This window comes from Fistularia commersonii, chromosome 23 (assembly GCF_037954325.1).
Source record: "Fistularia commersonii isolate RoL2024-O1a breed Wild chromosome 23, RoL_Fcom_v1.0, whole genome shotgun sequence".
NCBI lineage: Eukaryota > Metazoa > Chordata > Actinopteri > Syngnathiformes > Fistulariidae > Fistularia > Fistularia commersonii.
The window spans coordinates 1,136,961-1,155,589 of NC_141306.1; the positions used below are offsets into that span (position 1 = coordinate 1,136,961).

General features: G+C 43.4%; 1 protein-coding gene across 2 annotated transcripts in view; it reads right to left on the minus strand.

Annotated features, from left to right (window-relative positions):
• Positions 1-18,629, minus strand: part of rxraa (retinoid X receptor, alpha a) — a 108,943-nt gene that overhangs the window by 888 nt on the left and 89,426 nt on the right. Inside the window, exons 6-10 of one of the 2 annotated variants that reach the window (XM_086170908.1) lie at positions 15,931-16,115; positions 7,417-7,546; positions 5,131-5,263; positions 4,215-4,306; positions 3,134-3,239 (exon numbers count right to left, since the gene is read on the minus strand). In XM_086170908.1, the coding sequence (XP_086027034.1) occupies positions 3,134-3,239; positions 4,215-4,306; positions 5,131-5,263; positions 7,417-7,546; positions 15,931-16,115 (646 nt within the window). The remainder of the gene's footprint in view (positions 1-3,133; positions 3,240-4,214; positions 4,307-5,130; positions 5,264-7,416; positions 7,547-15,930; positions 16,116-18,629) is intronic. The other variant, XM_086170907.1, reaches the window with a different exon arrangement.

Consider the following 18,629-nt stretch of genomic DNA (forward strand, 5'->3'; position numbering starts at 1 on the left):
TTACGGACTTTTGGCTTCGTCACATCGGACCGTTGAGTCTGTGGAGCTTCTCGGTCGTCCGGCTCGCGGTGAATCCTTGAGGAAATCTTCTTGTCGTGGCAACTGGACTTGACTTTCTTCCGCTGAAGACGTTTCAGGCCCAGACGCTTCTTCAGTTCCCGTGACCCGCGGAGAGTTTCTGAAAAGACCTGCCGGGGTTTTGGGCGGGTCGAGGTGATGGCGGCTTGTTGCGTAAACGTTAGTCGTCCTGCAGAAGCCGGGTCTCGGGGTGGTTGCTATGCCAACGGGTTTTGTCGTTCGTTGCGACAAAAGAGCAACTTAGTGGGGCGACCCGGATCGGAATGTGACAAGGTGAAGCTAAACAAAGGCTCAGGTGGACGTTCTGCTGGGGATCTTTGTCGAAACAGAAAAGGAGGGGGGCCTCCGACACGTAGAACGCCGGACTGGGATCAACACAGGACCAGGACCTTCTGCACCCTCCAAACAACCAGGAAGGATCCACCGCCAGAACCTCGATCCACATGATCCAAAACCATTAGCATAACCGTTAGACCTAGCATCTGCAGGACCACAACATTTACTCAGCAAGCCGCCTTCACCTGGATCCAGTTGTACTCAGAAACTCCGCGTGGGTCATTCGAACCGAAGAAACGTCTTCAAGTGAAGGAACTCAAGTCCGGATGCTTCGACAAGAAGGTTTCCACAAGAACGGGAGCGATGAAAATTCTGAGGCCGTTCAATTCGGACGGTGAAGAAGACGACTTTAACAGTTTTAGTGTGCAGGAGGAAGAGCAAGAAGTGTGAACCAACTACCGTCATCTCCAGACTATTGAGCTGCACCTGAATATAATAAAAATAACTGAATAAATATGTGTTCATATAAAGGCCGGACTTCTCTATAAGACGCAACATGAGGTATTTACACACAATTTTTTTTTTTTACTTAAGCCGCTATTTTTTTTCACACAGCAGCTAAAACAACGATGCGGCTAATTTATGGATTTTTTGGGGGCTTTTTTTTAGCTTCACGCCGCTAAAACCTTTAGCTTGGACACGTCGGACCCATGAAATGAGCTCGAAAATCTCAGTTCCAACAACGAGAAAGACAAATAGTTTCTGCTGTATATAATTTCAGCATCTGTTATAAAAAAAAAAAAGCATTTGCGTTTTGTACCGGTATTGTAGACATTAGCATCATTTATTTAATTTTAAGTTTTCAAAAAAAATCTTTTCTGTAACATCTTGCAGTGTTAATATTTCATCTTTCATGTGTGGCTTTTTTATATACAATTTCTTTTTTCTTTTAAAAATGAGTGGCTGCAGCTTATATAAACTTATATATATATATATATATATATATATATATATATAGTCCAGAATTTGCGGTACATGGCATAAAACCCCCCCAAAAAAAACAACACATTTTAACGGAATTTCCGAACTATAAGCCGCTACTTTTCTGACACGCTTTAAACAACAACGCGGCTAATTTACAGATTTGATGGATGTTACCGGTATGTATTTAATGTACTTATTTTTTAAATTATAACATTTATTTTGTTATTTTTAGTAGCTGCCGGTTATATTCAGGTGCGCTAAATAGTCTGGAAAATACAGTATATTTTATTTTAGTTTGTTCATTTTAAAAATGTCATTTTAAATTTGAAATTGATGGCGATCTTGTAACATCTAAATAAAGTATTTTTATTGCTCTTTTAGTCGCACAGAGAGAAGATGGCATTTTTAGTTTGCTGCCACGAGATCATTTAATTTTATTTTTAATTTTTTTATTTTCATAAATACAAGAAGGGTTCAAACAGACACTGAACATTTTGCTTAAAAGTAACCGTCAAACCCAACATCTTTTTTTCGAGTTCAAAATCCAGTATGTATTTGTGGATCTTACCGATATGTTTTAAATTAAGAGTTAAAAAAAAAAAGTATAATTATCGTAAATATCTCATGTTGCGACCTATATATGTACACATAGATTTACTTAATTATTTTTAGTGCAGCTTATATTCCGGTGCGTACAATAATCCGGAAATTACGGTATTTTTAAATATACTTTGCACACAAACACATCATAAAGAAATATTCTGCTATTTATATTTATACTCCATCCGTGCAGCGACTAATTCCGTCTATATCTTCCCGCCGTTTGTGTCGTACATTTTAACATTTATTTGAACTAATGTATAATTTACCATTTTTTTTCTTTTCTTTTTTAAATGAAAGGCTCGGTGCTGATGAGCAACAAGCCAATTTAAGCCGCATTAAAATTTCACATTAAAAGCATCGGGCCGGCGCGTCGGAGAAAACAGAGATTTATTTATAAGGTGAAAGGAAAGAAGGCGGGCGGTGAAAACAAGGCGGGAGGATGAAAGAGGTGTGGGGCGAATTAAGAACAACATTTTTTTTTTTTTTAATAATCCAACATTTCACTTAATTAATAAAAATAGCCGGAACATCTCGTTCTTTCAGAATTTAAACTGAAAAATTAAATGAAAGAAATGAGATCCATTTCAAAAATGTCGATGCAATGCAAAATAAAATGACAGAAAATCCATCAATAATATAACAAATATGAAAAAAACAAAGAAAATCAAATTAAATAAAACAAAAATGGTCGAAAAGATGGACAGATTTCTAGATTTCCACTAAAGGTTAAGATCATATGACGCCAAAACACGATTTGATTTGATTTCAGATAAACATTTGAAAACCTTTAAAATAATAATGTTAAAATCCAAATATATAAATATATGCAATATACATATATGCACACTTGTATACATAAGAAGTTTGGGTTTGGGTTTTAGTTAAATAGTTATTGCATTACAAATAATGCAGAGCAGTGTAATGCAGGAAAAGTAAAGCTATATTTAATTTAACTTAATTCAAATTATTTTCTAAATTTAACTTAATTTAATTTACATGAAATGTTAAAATCCATATATATATGTATATGCACACAAACTTGAAACAAGAATCAGGCTGTTTTATTAAAATAGTTATTGAATTACAAATATTGCAAAAAACAGTATTGCAGGAAAAGTAAAGCTATTAAATCTAATTTGATTCCAATTATTTTTTCAAATTTAATTAAATGTAATAACGTCTGTTCTCTTACCTGCCGGGCTGCTCGGGGTACTTCTGTTTACAGTAGGCCTCTAAGGAGGCGTAGACCTTCTCCCGCAGAGCTTCCACCTCACCAGGGTTGGACAGGCCTTTGGAGTCTGCGACATGCAAACAACAACAATAAAACCAACGACAAAACAAACAATGTTTTTAAAATCCGCACGGTGACGCCGATGATATTATTTCAAAACAAGCAAGAAAACCTGTGCTTTTTTATTTCGAAACACGTCGTGACACCGATGCTTTTATTCTGAAATGTTCCACAAAGAGTTATTTTATCAAACACAGAAGAGGGTGCAGTACCATCCCGCACCACAAGGGGGCAGCACCGAGCCCAAACCGAGAGAAAGTGTGAAAAACGGTGTATTTTCTTGGGAAATTTGCGCAACAACGCCTACAGGTTTAAGACCCGATGATCGCTGAGGTGTGTGTGCGAATATTTTTATTATTAATTGATTGATTAGCTGGACATGCTAAGATACAAGAGGCGGCGATTCTCCCAACCCGTCGTGGACCGCGGGCTAAATCATTGTACGATTCATTTTAAGCGGCCGGCGAGAACGTCTCAAAAGGTCCGATTTTTCCAGGGAGAGAAAAGTTGCTGCAGATGGAAGGACGTTCCAAGAAAGATGTACATGTTTGTGCTTCAAGGAGAAAAAGCGGTTTGTCTTTTGTGTTACGAGGCAGCGTCGGTATGTAAAGAGTACAATATTCGTCTGTATTTTCACACAGAGTATGCTAAAGTTAGCCTTGCAGAAAAACAAAAAAATGTCCAAGAATCAAAAGCTAAAATGTGACTTGTATGCAAATGCATATGTAACATTTTGGATTTGAATGAGTCATAAATTCAGAGTTATTTAACATTAAGCTGTATTTTACGGTACATTTATATTGTTAGCGTTAGCATGTAGTCATTAGCTTAACGTGGCCCTCAGTGAAAATGCGTTTGACACCCGGGTTTTGTGTTGTCCAGTCCCTTAAGCGTCGGCGCCGGCAGGTCATGTCCGGAAAGGAAGTAAGAGGAAGCGGATCCCCTCCGGCGCCATGTTTTTAGCGTTAGCTTGTGCGCTCACCGGGGTTGAAGAGGACGATGGCGCGCAGGCAGCCCAGCTCCGTCTTGTCCATCTGCATGTCCCTCATCTTGGACACCAGCTCGGTGAGGACCCTGGAGATACCGGAGAAGCGTAAGGTGACCGGCGTTCATTCACCAGCTAGCTAGCTAGCTAGCCCGTGACGTCACCGCCGGCTTGAACTCCTCACCCCTCTGTGACTCGGTCATCCGACCCCCCCTTTTTTTTTTCCCCCCCCGACTCTCTCCCGCGGCCGCTAAAGTGAATGGTGGCGGTGCTTAGCTCGTTCTAATTCAATTTTGCTCCCAGGAACGATGGCGGGGCCCAAAAAAAGGCAAAGAGAGAAGAAATAAAGGGCTGGGGCGTTTATGCTAACGAGCGCGGGAGGAGATAGCGGGCGCTATCGGCCGTCGGAGGAAGGGATGGAACACGACCCGGGGCGGAGGACGAGATGAACGGAGAGAGAGACGGCGGAGAAGTCTTTCCGGACCACTTTTACTTTCGACAGCAGCAATGATGTGGTTTCTATTTGGAGAAACATCTGACGCAAAGACCACGTGAATTCCCAACGCCGCCCCCTGCTGGCCACAGCCGGTACTGCAGCTTGACCATGTGAACGAGAGGGTGAATTGTTGTTTATCTCAAAACGACATGAATGAGTGAACGGCAGCTCGTCTCCATGACGACTGAATGAGAGGGTGTATGTCTGTAAGCGGCCCTGTGATTGGTTCAGGGTGATCGGTCTCGCCCAATCACGGCTTTCCAATCACTGTGGAACAGGCGGAAAACACTGCATCGACGAGGAAAAATAAAATGAATGAAAAGGATTCACGTTTAACGAACACCCGTCCCCTCCGGCTGGCGGCGGGAGGAAGCAGGAAGTGAGGTCACGAGTCATAACGGCCAATCGGGAGCCGACCTGTCAAAGATGGCTCCCACGCCGGCGCTGTGGGCGCTGTTGCGGTGCACGTGGAGCCCCGTCGCCAGCAGGATCCCGTCCTTGACGGCGATGGAGCGGTGCGAGAAGGAGGCGATGAGGAGCTCGTTCCAACCTGGGGGAGGGAGGAGATCACACACACACACACACACACACACACACACACACACACACACACACAGAAGTAAATCCCGGGACAAAAGTTCACACGGCGTTTCAAGGAAAAATGAAACTGACAACAAAAAGGGAGCGCGGCGGCGAGGAGCGGGGGGGCGGCGGGGGTCCCGATGAATCAATTAAGCGGCGGCGCCCGGCGCCAGGTTATTACTAAGACATTGGAATCCCGTCGCCCGCGGAGACAAGCGTGTAAAAAGGGATGAGGAGCGGCTGCCGGCGCGATGAAGACGACAGGCGTGACGCGCCGAAAGCGAGGCCGCTGACACGCAGGACGCCATTTTTTTCTTTTTTTTTTTTTTTGAGTGACAGGGTTCCTTTAACTGTTCTGCCTGGCAACGCTCCCCGTCCCTCCTCCGCCACGCCGTCCCCACCCGGAGTGGAGTCGGGATGCTTTTATCTGTGATACAGCAGAACTAAAGCGGTTATTTATAGAAAAAAAAAAAAAAAAAAAAAAACCTAAGAGCTCCCCTCGCTATCGTGCAAAAGAATGAGTGATGGCGGCGGCGGCGGCGGCGGCGGCGAGGAGGAGGAGGGTACCGCCACACCCGCCTCAAGGTGGATTAATATGATGGCGTAATTTGGAGTGACAAGCGAGCAACAAGGGCGATGTGTTAATAGAAAAGACAAGGCGCGATTCTTTTGGCGTTGCTTCTTTCGGCGTCGCTTGCTAATGCTAATAACTTCATAAACAGCTCCGATTATCGACGTTTTCATTGATAAATGATTTTTTTCCATTCGTGTCCTCGTACGAGGACGAGGTCGCGTTCTTCCTGTTTTAGCCTCTGTCAAGAAATTATTTCAGCATTTTTTGTTTAAATAGAGATTAAATAGATTTGCGTTCTGGGTGAAGCTGTGATGATGCTGATGAGGAGGTAAAAAGGTAAGAATAATAATAATATAAATTTGTAAATATTTATAAATATAAATATAAAAATGGAAAAGTGTAATGATGGAAAAAAAAAAGAAAAACTTTCATGTATAAATTTGTTTTTCTTTTTTCCTCATCATATATTTCATTTTTTAACATTGCTTTTACTCATTTTTACTATCATTGTAACTTTGAGAAGAAAAAAAAAAATTGAGCTAAATCTGAAAAAGCCTACTTACTGTAGGCTCATTCATGATTTAAAAAAAATTATATTTAAATTTTTTTTTTTTTTGGATTGCTGATACTAATTTTTGTTTTTTTTATTATTATTGTTGTAACTGAGAAAAAAACAACAGATTCTAATGAGAAGTTACCTGCTTGAGAACGCACATACATGTATATATATATGTATATATATAAAGATGAAGTTGTGTAACTTAAAAAAAATAAAAATAAAATAAAAAATCCACTTATTGATGACAAAATTGAAATGCACAGCGGGGAAAAGTCTGGCTCTCAGGAGGTTCACGATAAGGCGGCGGATGCTTTCAGCTGTGATATTTAAAAGTTTTATTGAAATTATGTTTTTTTCTACAGTTTAATACAAAAAAAAAAAAATCAAATCATTCTGAAGCCAATGTTAGCATCTGGGTAAAGCTGTGATGATGCTAATGAGGCGCTAACTCCGGGACTCCATGACACGTATCATTAGCATCACGGGTGGAATAATGAAAATAATAAAAAATTGTAAAGGATAAAAATAAGAAAAAAAGAAAAAAATATACAAAACAAAATAGAGTAAGTTAAAAAAAAAAAACTTATCGAGAACAGAAACTCGAGGCTCCCCTTTCCGCACGGCGGGGAAAAAGGCGGAGTCTCCGGAGAGGAACGAAAACCCGGCGTCGAAATGACTTCATGTTCAAAGACGGCGGCTTTTAGATAAAAAAAAAAAAAAAAAAATAGAAACGAGAAAAATTAAAGTCTCCCTGATGCCAAATAGCGAGATATTAAAAATGCACGGGGAGAACGGCGGGGTTTTGTTTGGCGTTCCTCCGCTCGGAACAAAGCGACGAATCTAAAAAGTTCCTTCTGTCGCGTGAAAGCGAGAAACTTGAAGGTCCTTCTGATGCGTGAAAGCAAGAAGAAAACCGTCTTCTCGCGGGGTTAATTGAACTTACCGACGGGTGACGGCGTAATAATCGGAATAATATCACGGAGCTCACCTGCTCGCAGAAGGATGACCTGGTCGTCCAGCGGCAGCTCGGAGAAGTGGGGGATCCTCTTGGCCCACTCCACCAGCGTGAAGAGCTGCTTGTCGGCCGCCTGGCAGATGTTCGTCACCGGGTCGTTGGGCTGCGGTGAGCAGAGGTGCAAAGGAGTCAGGAGGACACGTCAACCCAAGATGTGTTACCCAGTTGTACTAGAGAGGCACGGTTGGAACTGGTCAGTGCTGGTTGGGGACGGAAGGCATGGCTAGTAGATGAGATGTAGCTAGTAGGGGACAGTGGGTACCACCAGTTGGGGATAGTGAGCGTGGCTAGTTGGGAACAGTTGTTGCACTAGTTGGGGACACTGGGAATAGCTAGTTGGGGACAGTGGATGCAACTTGTTGGGGACACTGGGAATAGCTAGTTGGGGACAGTGGGTACCACCAGTTGGCGACAGTGAGCGTGGCTAGTTGGGAACAGTTGTTGCACTAGTTGGGGACACTGGGAATAGCTAGTTGGGGACAGTGGATGCAACTTGTTGGGGACACTGGGAATAGCTAGTTGGGGAAATGAGATGTAGCTAGTCGGGAACAGTTGTTGCACTAGTTGGGGACACTGGAAATAGCTAGTTGGGGACAGTGGGTACCACCAGTTGGCGACAGTGAGCATGGCTAGTTGGGAACAGTTGTTGCACTAGTTGGGGACACTGGGAATAGCTAGTTGGGGACAGTGGATGCAACTTGTTGGGGACACTGGGAATAGCTAGTTGGGGAAATGAGATGTAGCTAGTCGGGAACAGTTGTTGCACTAGTTGGGGACACTGGACATAGCTAGTTGGGACAGTGGGTGCTACTAGTTGGGAATACTGGACATAGCTAGTTGGGGAAATGAGATGTAGCTAGTTGGGGACAGTGGGTACGACCAGTTGGCGACAGTGAGCGCTGCTAGTTGGGAACAGTTGTTGCAACTTGTTGGGGACACTGGGCATAGCTAGTTGGGGAAATGAGATGTTGCTAGTTGGGGGCATTGGGTGCTACTAGTTGGGGACACTGGGAATAGCTGGTTGGGGAAACCAGATGTAGCTAGTTGGGGACAGTGGGTGCTACTAGTTGAGGATACTGGGCATAGCTAGTTGGGAACAATGGACTTGGCTAGCTGGGGACAGTGGGCATAGCCAGTTGCGGACAGCGCTACTAGATGGGGACACTGGGAATAGCTAGTTTAGTTGGGGACAGTGGGTGCGACCAGTTGGGGACATTCAGCTAGGCTACTTGTGGACAATGGGAATGGCTAGTCAGGGCAGTGAGCCTGGCTAGCTGGCTAGTTAGTGATGTTGGGCTGGGCTAGTTAGTGATGTTGGGCTTGGCTTGTTGTGGACAGTGGATGTGACAGTGGTTCGAGCTAGTTGGAGACATTGGTCATGGCTAGTTGGTCAGTAGGCGCGGCTACGAATCCTGTTAGCGTGTGGGTGGAACCGTCGCTGTCAATCAAACACATTTGAATCTGTGATCTACTGAACCCCCTGGTGACACAGGTCACCAACAGCCAATGAGAAAGAGGAGGCGGGACACAGGAAGTCACCTCCGAGGACAGGAATCATCAAAACAAAGATGGCGAACGGCAAAACAGGGACTCCAAAGACGGAGGACAGAGCAGGTAGCAGATGTTCGTTCGCGTTCTGGTGATACGTTCGGGTGTCGAAGCATCGCCGTCTTTTCGGTCCTCAGAAAAAAAAACGCCGCGTGAACTCCGCGTGCCTTCAACGTCCGTAACCACGGCGACGAAAAGGCCCGCGTCAGCATCATTCAGATGCTGACGGTCTGAAGAGCTTCACGTGGAACGGAAAAGAAAAGAGAGAAGGTCCAAACGGCTCTTTATCGATTTCACCTCATTAGACCCACTTAAGCCCCGAGGAGGAGGAGGAGGAGGAGGAGGAGGAGGGCCGTAAAAGCCCCGGAGAAAAAGGGCCACCGGAGGATTCGATATTAATGCACGCCGTAAAAAAACCTTCTCGCTGAACTCCTTCCGCGCCCTCGACCGACGACGGGGCGATTCACCGCCGCGCCCTGGATACCGATCTCGGTAAACAAAGACGTCGGCTCTTCGTTCGCCCGCATAATTTATTTCCCGGAATCCTAAAAAAACACAAAGTTCTGAGACCTCCTCGCGCAACTTCTTCTTTCCCCTCCGACTTCCTCCCTCCAAATCCCGGCGATCGATGCGGAAAGCCCGGGAGGATCCCGGCATCAAGCGGGATTAGCGGCGGGATGAAGACGCGGGAAGAGAAACGTCCCCACGCTCTCATCATCCTCCGCGAAAAGGCCGAAGAAGAGCATCCTGAACTCCCCCTCCGTCCCGCAGGGGGGCTGAAACCCGGCATCGCCGATATCACCGAGCGCCGAGACGGGGAAAGTTAAAGCAGACACAAAGACGACGCTGTTTTGAAAAGTGAAAGACTTCTTCTTCTTCTTCTTCTTCTTCTTCTGGGAGGGAGGTGGAAAGACGGCGCTCCGCATGAATATTTCAGAACCGGGTCTCCGGGGGAGACTTGGACGCCACGGCGACAGATTTTTCCGCGAATCTTCTTCTTCCGCTTAAAAATTTCGGCTAATTCCCCTCCCGAAGGGGCCACCCTTTTTCAAAACAATGAACAAAACATGGCTTCCGCCCCCCACCGGAACGACGCAAGTCCCAGGATTGCGGTTAAACGCGGCGGCCTCATGAAAGTTTAATGGCGATCTTAGTCGTGTTTACACTGACCCGCCTTCCTCGCCGCCGTCTGAGGAGACCTGGGGGATTTCGGTCCCGATCGGGCCACGTTCGACGGATAAAAAACTTTTTTTTTTTTTTTTACCCCAAAAGAAAATATTCAAAATGGTGGTTGATCTTCCAGGTAGCATCCAAATTTTTTTTTTATTTAAAAAAAAAAATGATGAAAACATATTTTTAAATCACACCAAAATACTGGTCAATCTTCACGAGGCGTAAAATTTAAGATATTTTTTAAAAACATTTTAACATTTTTATTTAAACTAGAATTGCCCCTCCCCCCTCCATATTTGTTAATCTTCCTAGCAGAGTTGGAAAAATCAAATATAAAATTAAAGACTTTTTTTAAAAAAACATTTAAACAGCAGTTTTATCTTCAGGGAAAACATAAAAAAATACATATACATCAAATATACAATATACAAAATACATTTTTTTAATTTTCTAAACTTTTTTAAACTACACTTTTCACCCCCAAAATTCAAACATATTTGTTAATATTCCTGGCAGAGTTGGAAAAATCAAATATAAAATTAAAAGTTTTTTTTTTAATTTTCTAAACTTTTTTAAACTACACTTTTCAGCCCCAAATTTCAAACATATTTGTTAATATTCCTGGCAGAGTTGGAAAAATAAAATATAAATATAAAATGTATTTTTTTTTTTTTTTTTATATTTTAAACTTTTTTCAACTACACTTTTCACCCCCAAAATCCAAACATATTTGTTAATATTCCTGGCAGAATTGGCAAAATAAAATATAAAATTAAAGACATTTAATGGGAAAACAGGGAAAACAAAAAAAAATATATAAAAGAATAGAAATAAAATAAGAAATGAAATAAACCTTTTAAAAACAAATTTGCAACCAGGTTAATCTTGTATTTTAAATAAATGTTTAAGAAAAACAGCAAGGCGTGCAGGGCGCCATAACAATTTTGCAAAATCCAGCATCTCATTTTCGGACGGCAGCGTCGCTACGACACACCGGGGGGACGGAAACAAATTAGCGTAGCGTTCCATTTTATTTACAGGAGGGGGATTAGCAGCATCGAGGGGCGGGGATGAATCATCGGCTAATTAACGGCTAAACAAACACGACGCCACCTGCTTTTCAGCCGGAGAGAAGCCGCAGACTCCGGTCTTCGCCGCTTTCCGCAAATAACTCGGAGGGGGAAGAAAAAAGGAAATCTCAATAAGCGCCTTCAGGATGAGGGGAAGCGATAGCATCTCTTGCTAACCCCCTCCTCCTGAAGAGAGGGCCTCTCCTTATCGGGCCGAAGGCACATTACTAACGGCTGTTTAACCCCCGTTCTAGGTCACCATGAGATAAACACAGTCCATTCAGAGCCGGACGGACTCTGGCCATTAGACGGCGGCTTATTCGCCGCTACTCGCCGCCGCCGCCCCTGTGATTAATTAGCGCACGGGGCAGCGCTTCTCAATGGAGGCCCGTGGAGCGGCGAGCAGCGAGCCGTGCAACGCCCCGAGGATTTGATTGAAGGGTCTATTAAGAACGATAACAAAAAAAAAAACAACAAAAAATCTTGTTTGCCGGAGAGACGGTCACCGTGGTTACCGGTGTTGTGCAAAGATGTGGAGCGCACGCAGAAGGTTTCTTCAAGAAAGACGTCACGCGCTAGAAGATCGGTGAAAGGAGACGCCTGAACGCATTACAAGGTCAGAGGGGAAACAAACATGGCCGTCGCTGTTGTTAGCGTAGCTATCTGCTCTGCCACTGTTGTCCACGTTAGCATCCCCCTGTTTGATTGACAGGTGTGTACGCCCTACTAGCCTAGCCCGCTGCACGCTAGCAAGGCACCAAAACACCCGTTTTGACAACAGCTAACCTGAATAGCGTTTTATTTCTCGTCTCCCTTGCAAACAAACATGGCCGTCGCTGTTGTTAGCGCGGCTATCTGCTCTGCCACTGTTGTCCACGTTAGCATCCCCCTGTTTGATTGACAGGTGTGTACGCCCTACTAGCCTAGCCTGCTGCACGCTGGCAAGGCACTTAATTTCCCCACTTCCCTCGCAAACAAACATGGCTATCACTGTTGTTACTGTGGCTATCTGCTCTAGCCTCCATCACTGTAGTCCATGTTAGCTTCCCCCTGTTTGATTGACAGGTGTGCACACCCTACTAGCCTAGCCCGCTGCATGCTGGCAAGGCACCGAAACACCCGTTTTGACAAAAGAGAATTAATGGTTTCATGCTAACAGCTAACCTAAATAGCATTTTATTTCTCGTCTCCCTTGCAAACAAACATGGCCGTCGCTCTTGTTAGCGTTGCTATCTGCTCTAGCCTCCATCACTGTAGTCCATGTTAGCTTGCACCTGTTTCATTGACAGGTCAATGCTCCCTACTAGCCACGCCCACTGCATGCTAGCAAGGCACCAAAACACACCTGTTTTGACAAAGACGAAGAACGGTTTCATGCTAACACCTAACTACCTTAGCGTATAATTTCTGAGCTGAGACCTCTGCGGCGTGCACGTGGTGCGCAGGAGGACACGCCGATCACATGACCCGGCCCCGGACACCCTCCTCGCACGGGTTCCCGCCTGGACGCCTCGTCGCCCATTAGCCGAGCCGCTAATTGGGTTCGGAGGCGCTCAACGCTAATCCGATGAGTTAAACGGTTTAAAAACGGATGAGCTTTGGCATCTCGCCGAGGTCGGGGTCATCGGGGCAGGAGGCGGGGCTTAACCTTTGACGGGGTCACCCGCCAATCACAGGGACCGCCTGGAGAGACGTCCAGATTCAGTGATCACCCTGGTTGTGTTTTGGGGGAACATGGAGAACCCCAATATATGCACATATATCTATATCTATATCTATATCGTTATCTATATCTATATATACATATAGATTTAGATCTATATATATACGGGATAACTCTTCCCACACTCTTATAAAGTACACTCAACACTTTTGGATTATTGTAATGTACAATAAACATTGAAATAAAATACATATGAACCGTAAATGAGTAAATGAAAAATCTAATTAAATGTAAATTATTTATGGAAAGAAATACATTTGTATATTTTTAATAAATCATTTTATAGGGCACTCACCATTGAAAATACTTGAATGATATCAACTTAGTAAATAGAATTGTTTTATTTATTTGTTTATTCCTGCAATCGTTGATCCACACGGTCTAAGCATTTTGCATTTTTACAATCAATTTATTTTGTCTCTTTAACACAGTATATAATGCTTTTGTTTGTTTTTTTAAATCAATGAATAACTGCAGAGAAAATGACGCAATAAAACATTTTTGAAAATAGAAAAAAAAAGGTTGAAGGTTACCCTTTTCGTATTTATGAAAATTAAAAAATCAAAAATGTAATTATATTAAAATGATCCACCGGCAGCAAAACAAAAATGCCGTCATCTCTCTGTGCAGTCGCTTAGTAAGAGTGACCAAAACATTTGAGTACATTTTATTTAGATGTTAAAAGATCTTATTAAAAAAAAAAAAGATTTTCAAAAGAATTTTAAAAATGAATAAACTTAAATAAAACAAACTTTAATTAAATAATCGTTCACATTAATTCAACTCTGAAAAAAGACGCTTTTAGGCAAAATAATCAATGTCTATTTCAGTCCTTCTTGTAACACAAAAATGTAAACATTTAAAACGTAAATTAAATTAAATGATCCACCGGCAGCAAACCAAAAATGCCGTCTTCTCTGTGCAGTCGCTTTTTAAGAGCGACAAAAATATTTGAACACATTTTATTTCAATGTTAAAAGATGTTTTTTCCAAAGAATTTTAAAACTAAATAAAATAAATTTTAATTAAAAACTCAACGTCTATTTGAGTCCATCTTGTATTTGTGACAAAACAAAGCAAAAAAAAAACAAAAAAAAAAACAAGCAAACCAACAACGTCGTCCTCTTCCCGACGCGTGCGGTCGCTTATTAACAGCGACAAAAACATTTTAACACGTTCGATTTCCACATTCCATCATCTTCAAAATTAAAACGACATTTCCAAAAAAAAAAAAAAAAAAAAAAAAATTCAAATTAAAATACTTATTTATTCAACACTTGTCATTTTCAAACGCCAGAGGGATCGACGGGTCGCCGCCCCACGAGCCGAGCTTTAAAATTTGTATTTCCAAGCTGCGGCGTGCGTTGAGGGACGCTTCATGGATTGATCTGAAGCTTCCGGCCGACCCCTCCGGACCTCGCCCACCACGAGTCCTCCCTCCTTCTCCTGAAGTCACCCCTTCGCCTTCTACATTTCCATCCGCAGAAATAGCACCATTTACTCGCATAACAGCGTCTCTGCTCTTACTTCACAAGACGTCTCCCTCCCCTGCAGCAGATGAATCCCAGAAGAACCCCCTCCTCCTCCTCCTCCTCCTCCTCCTCCGGCTCCTCGTCCACCCCCTTATTCCTCCCTTCACCCCCCCGCCCCGACTCCGTCCCCCCCGTTTCTCATGTTCCGGCAGAATTCCTGAGAAAGCGGAGGGCTTTGTGGCGACGCTTTCAGGATCCGTCCGCCTGTTGTATTATTCATCACTCCGGAGACTCCGCTGTGCCCAGCTGATACACAGCGTGTGTGTGTGTGTGTGTGTGTGTGTGCAGGTGAACTGTCAAATCGGCAAACGCCCACTAATTTAAAGTGTGTAGAACTCCCTTTCCAGAACCATCTCTGATTTATCACCGATAAATCAATATGTCACAATTAATCAATTAGTTTCTCACAGGTCGGGTTAAAAAAAAACTTTTTTTTTTTTTTTTTTTTAATTTTCCCTCCTTCATTGGTTAACAGTTTATAGATAATGGGAGATCATGTTTTCACACAAAATAAGAGGAAATAGATTGAAAATTTTGTGAAATTATTTATTAATCAAATAATGATTGTACTCTGTTTTCCACCTTCTTTATGTATTTATTACTATTATTATTATAATTATCGAATTATATTATTATTATTAAAAATAAATACATACCACAAACAAACATGCTATATTATAATTACTATTATCATTATATATATTATTACATACTCTTTTATTATTATTATTATTATTATTATCATTATTATTATTATTATCATTGTATATTACAATGGCATATTATTATTATTATATTATTATATATTATCATTACATACGATATTTTAATGTTATCATTACATATTATTATTATTATTATGATGATTAGGGTATATCATAATGACATATTATTATTATCATTATTATTATATATCATTATTACATGCTATATTTTAATGTTATCATTATACACACACTGCATAGCCTAACTTGGTGCCTAACCTGATGTTATGTAATGTAATGTAATATATTATTATTATTATTATTATTATTATTGTTATTGGATGAATGAGTGACTGCTTATATGACGTATGAATAAAAGAGTGAATAAAAGTGTCGTCTATGACGTGTGAATGAAAGGGTGAACGGTTGTTTTCCTCAAAAACAGCTCAAAAACAGGCAGGACAGGTTGACCTTTGACCCCGACCCGCCGCAGGATCAGCGATAAATAAACAAATTCACACATTTCATCCTTTCACTCTTCTTCAGATGATTTCCATCACTTCCTGTTTGTTTCTTTGTTTTCCTTTCGCATGTGTGCATTTTTGCAGATTCACGAAACCATCAAAACACACAAATGAGTGTTGGAACAGACGAGCGGGGTAAACACACACACACACACACACACACACGGATGGCGTTTGGGGGTATAAACCTCCCTCTGGTGTTCCGGGGCTCACCGAGTTGGACGGCACGCTGAGGTTGGTCTCGATGTAGGTCTCGGTTTTGGGTTCCACCGCCTGCTCGGCCTCCAGGATCTTCTCCACGGGCATGTCCTCGTTGGCGCAGCTGGTGGACTCCACCTCGTTCTCGTTCTTGTCCTTGGCCCGCTGGCGCTCCTCCTGAACGGCTGCGTGTAACAAAACTGGTTCCGGTCACTACTGCTGTTGATTGCGTTTGTTTTTCATCACTTTCTTTCTTTTTCGCCGCGCGATTAAAAGAAATAAAAGGAAACCCAGAGCAGATTAAGATAATTAACTCACTTAGAACGGGTAATAACCCCCACCTAACCCCCACAAACTTCCCCTTCCTCAGTCAGGAAGTCTCATTGAGGCTGAGGTCGCACACACACACACACACACACACACACACTCTATTACTCATCAGCGGGCACAGGCGACAAGCAAGAGTACAATCATATCACATTTTTAATTCCTCTTCCCTCAGCCGCAGGGAATCTTCAAATCTTTGTAGTTAACAGTTAACAGTTAAGACAATTTATATTTATTTATGTATTTCTTATTCTTCCTCCTTTCTACTATTATCTATTACTGTTATGTTTTTACTTGAAACTCAGGCACAACAATTTCCTTCGGGATAAATAAAGTTGTTCTCATCTCATCTCATCTCATCTCATGCTGATAACACGTGAAAAGAACTACAACTGGACGCCATGATTGTAGTTTTTATGGCTTTTGCATGTTTAAGTGTTTCTGCAACAAAAAAAAAAGAAGAAAAAAAATTTTTTAATGTTTTTTTTTGGTTTTTGGTTTTAACCGCCGCTCTAAAAATCCCCCCCCCCCCCCCGACCCAAGCGACGTAATCGTATTTTGCTCCCGAGCGAGCGCACGTAGCACGTAGCGCTCAATTAGCCATCTGGCTGGATTCAGAAAAATGTAGAAAATGAAAATATATAAATCGCTCACACGTGCGCGGGTGGGCGCGGCTGGAAAACCCACGCCAAATACCGAGCCGATATCCAACCGACGCAAATCAACGCTTTTTCCTCTTTTATTTTTTTTTATTTTTTCCTCTGGCGGTGCCGGGAAGCGTCGCCGTCGCCTGATTGGCTCGTCCTGGAGACGCAGGAAGTGGTTTGTACGCCGCGCAGACACAGAGGCTCACTGTGGCCGAGGCAGGAGAAACCGCACCTCCAGGCCTCAAGCGTGGACAGGAAAGATGCGTGTGTGTGTGTGTGTGTGTGTGTGTGTGTGTTTGTGTGTGTTTTTTTTTTTTTTTGAAGGCTATAATTTCCTTAATCCAAAACACCACAGAAAAAAAAGAAGCATCTTTTTTTTCTTTTCTCATAAGGTTGTCATGCAAACACACACACACACACACACACACACACACACACACACACACACACACACACACACACACACATATATTAATGCGGCTTGGGCCACAAAGTGCTATGCGATGAAAGGACTTTTCGAAACTCACTGTCAGCACCACCGGTTGGCGCACACACACACGTGCATGCGTGCATGCTTGCACACACACACACACACACACACACACACACACAAACACACACACACACACACACGGGTCTGCAGGAGAGTCTGCTGTCGTTTTCTGTTCCTGCTTCGGGTTCAACTGAATCAAGGAGGCCGTGGTCTCGATTAGGATGAGTGTGTGTGTGTGTGTGTGTGTGTGTGTGTGTGTGTGTGTGTGTGTGTGTGTGTGTGTAGGGAGGAAGGGTGGATGGAGGGGGGGGTTGTTAGAGGAGGAGAAGGAAAGGGGCCCCCGCTTAGAGGAACTGCTGTCTGGCGGTGGAGGTCAGCCCAAGGGTAGAATACTTGTGTCGGAGTCAGACAGAGGTGAGGAGGGCTGAAATCATGTTAGCTTTATTCCACCTCCTCCACCTCCAGCAGATCTCCACCTCCACCTCCACCTCCTCCTCCTCCACCTCCTCCACCTTCTCCACCTTCTCCTTCTCCTCCCCTCCGCTGACTGGGAGAGTATAAATTCATTTAATCCTGTTTTTCTGTGGATTCGCTCAGCCTTTTGGGCTACTGCTGCCTTGTTCCCGTACCACAACCCTCAGGGTGTGTGTGTGTGTGTGTGTGTGTGTGTGTGTGTGTGTGTGTGAGGAAGTAAATGATAATATCCTTGAAAGTGGAAAAGAGCCTTACAATCATATAAATAAGAGGAGAGGAGGGGGGAGGGAGGCCAGATGGAGGTCACCAGAGAACCGGCTTTAGAGGGGAGTGTGTGTGCAACACACACACACACACACACACACACTTTTACCTGGTCACACACACCTGTCACTGTGGATCTGGGTTGGACTTAAACACAGTTTCGTATCGATATTTCAGGAAACTGTGACCGGAATGGTGGACGTGTGAAGAGGCGCTCAGACGGCGGCGCCGGCGAGGGTGCTAATAGTCTTCGCACCCTCGCCACACACACACACACACACACACACACACACACACACACACACACACACACACACACACACACACACACACTTCCCGCTTTCCCCAGCTTGGCGACCAACGAAGACATTTCTCAGCTTGGCGTTTGCAGGGTGGGTCGGGGGGCTTTTGACAAGCTTGTGGGACTAAGCTCCGCCTCCTGGCTCCGCCCCCTTCACCTCCACCCGCCGCGAGCCGCTACGAAGGGAATAATCGCGAGATGTGACAGA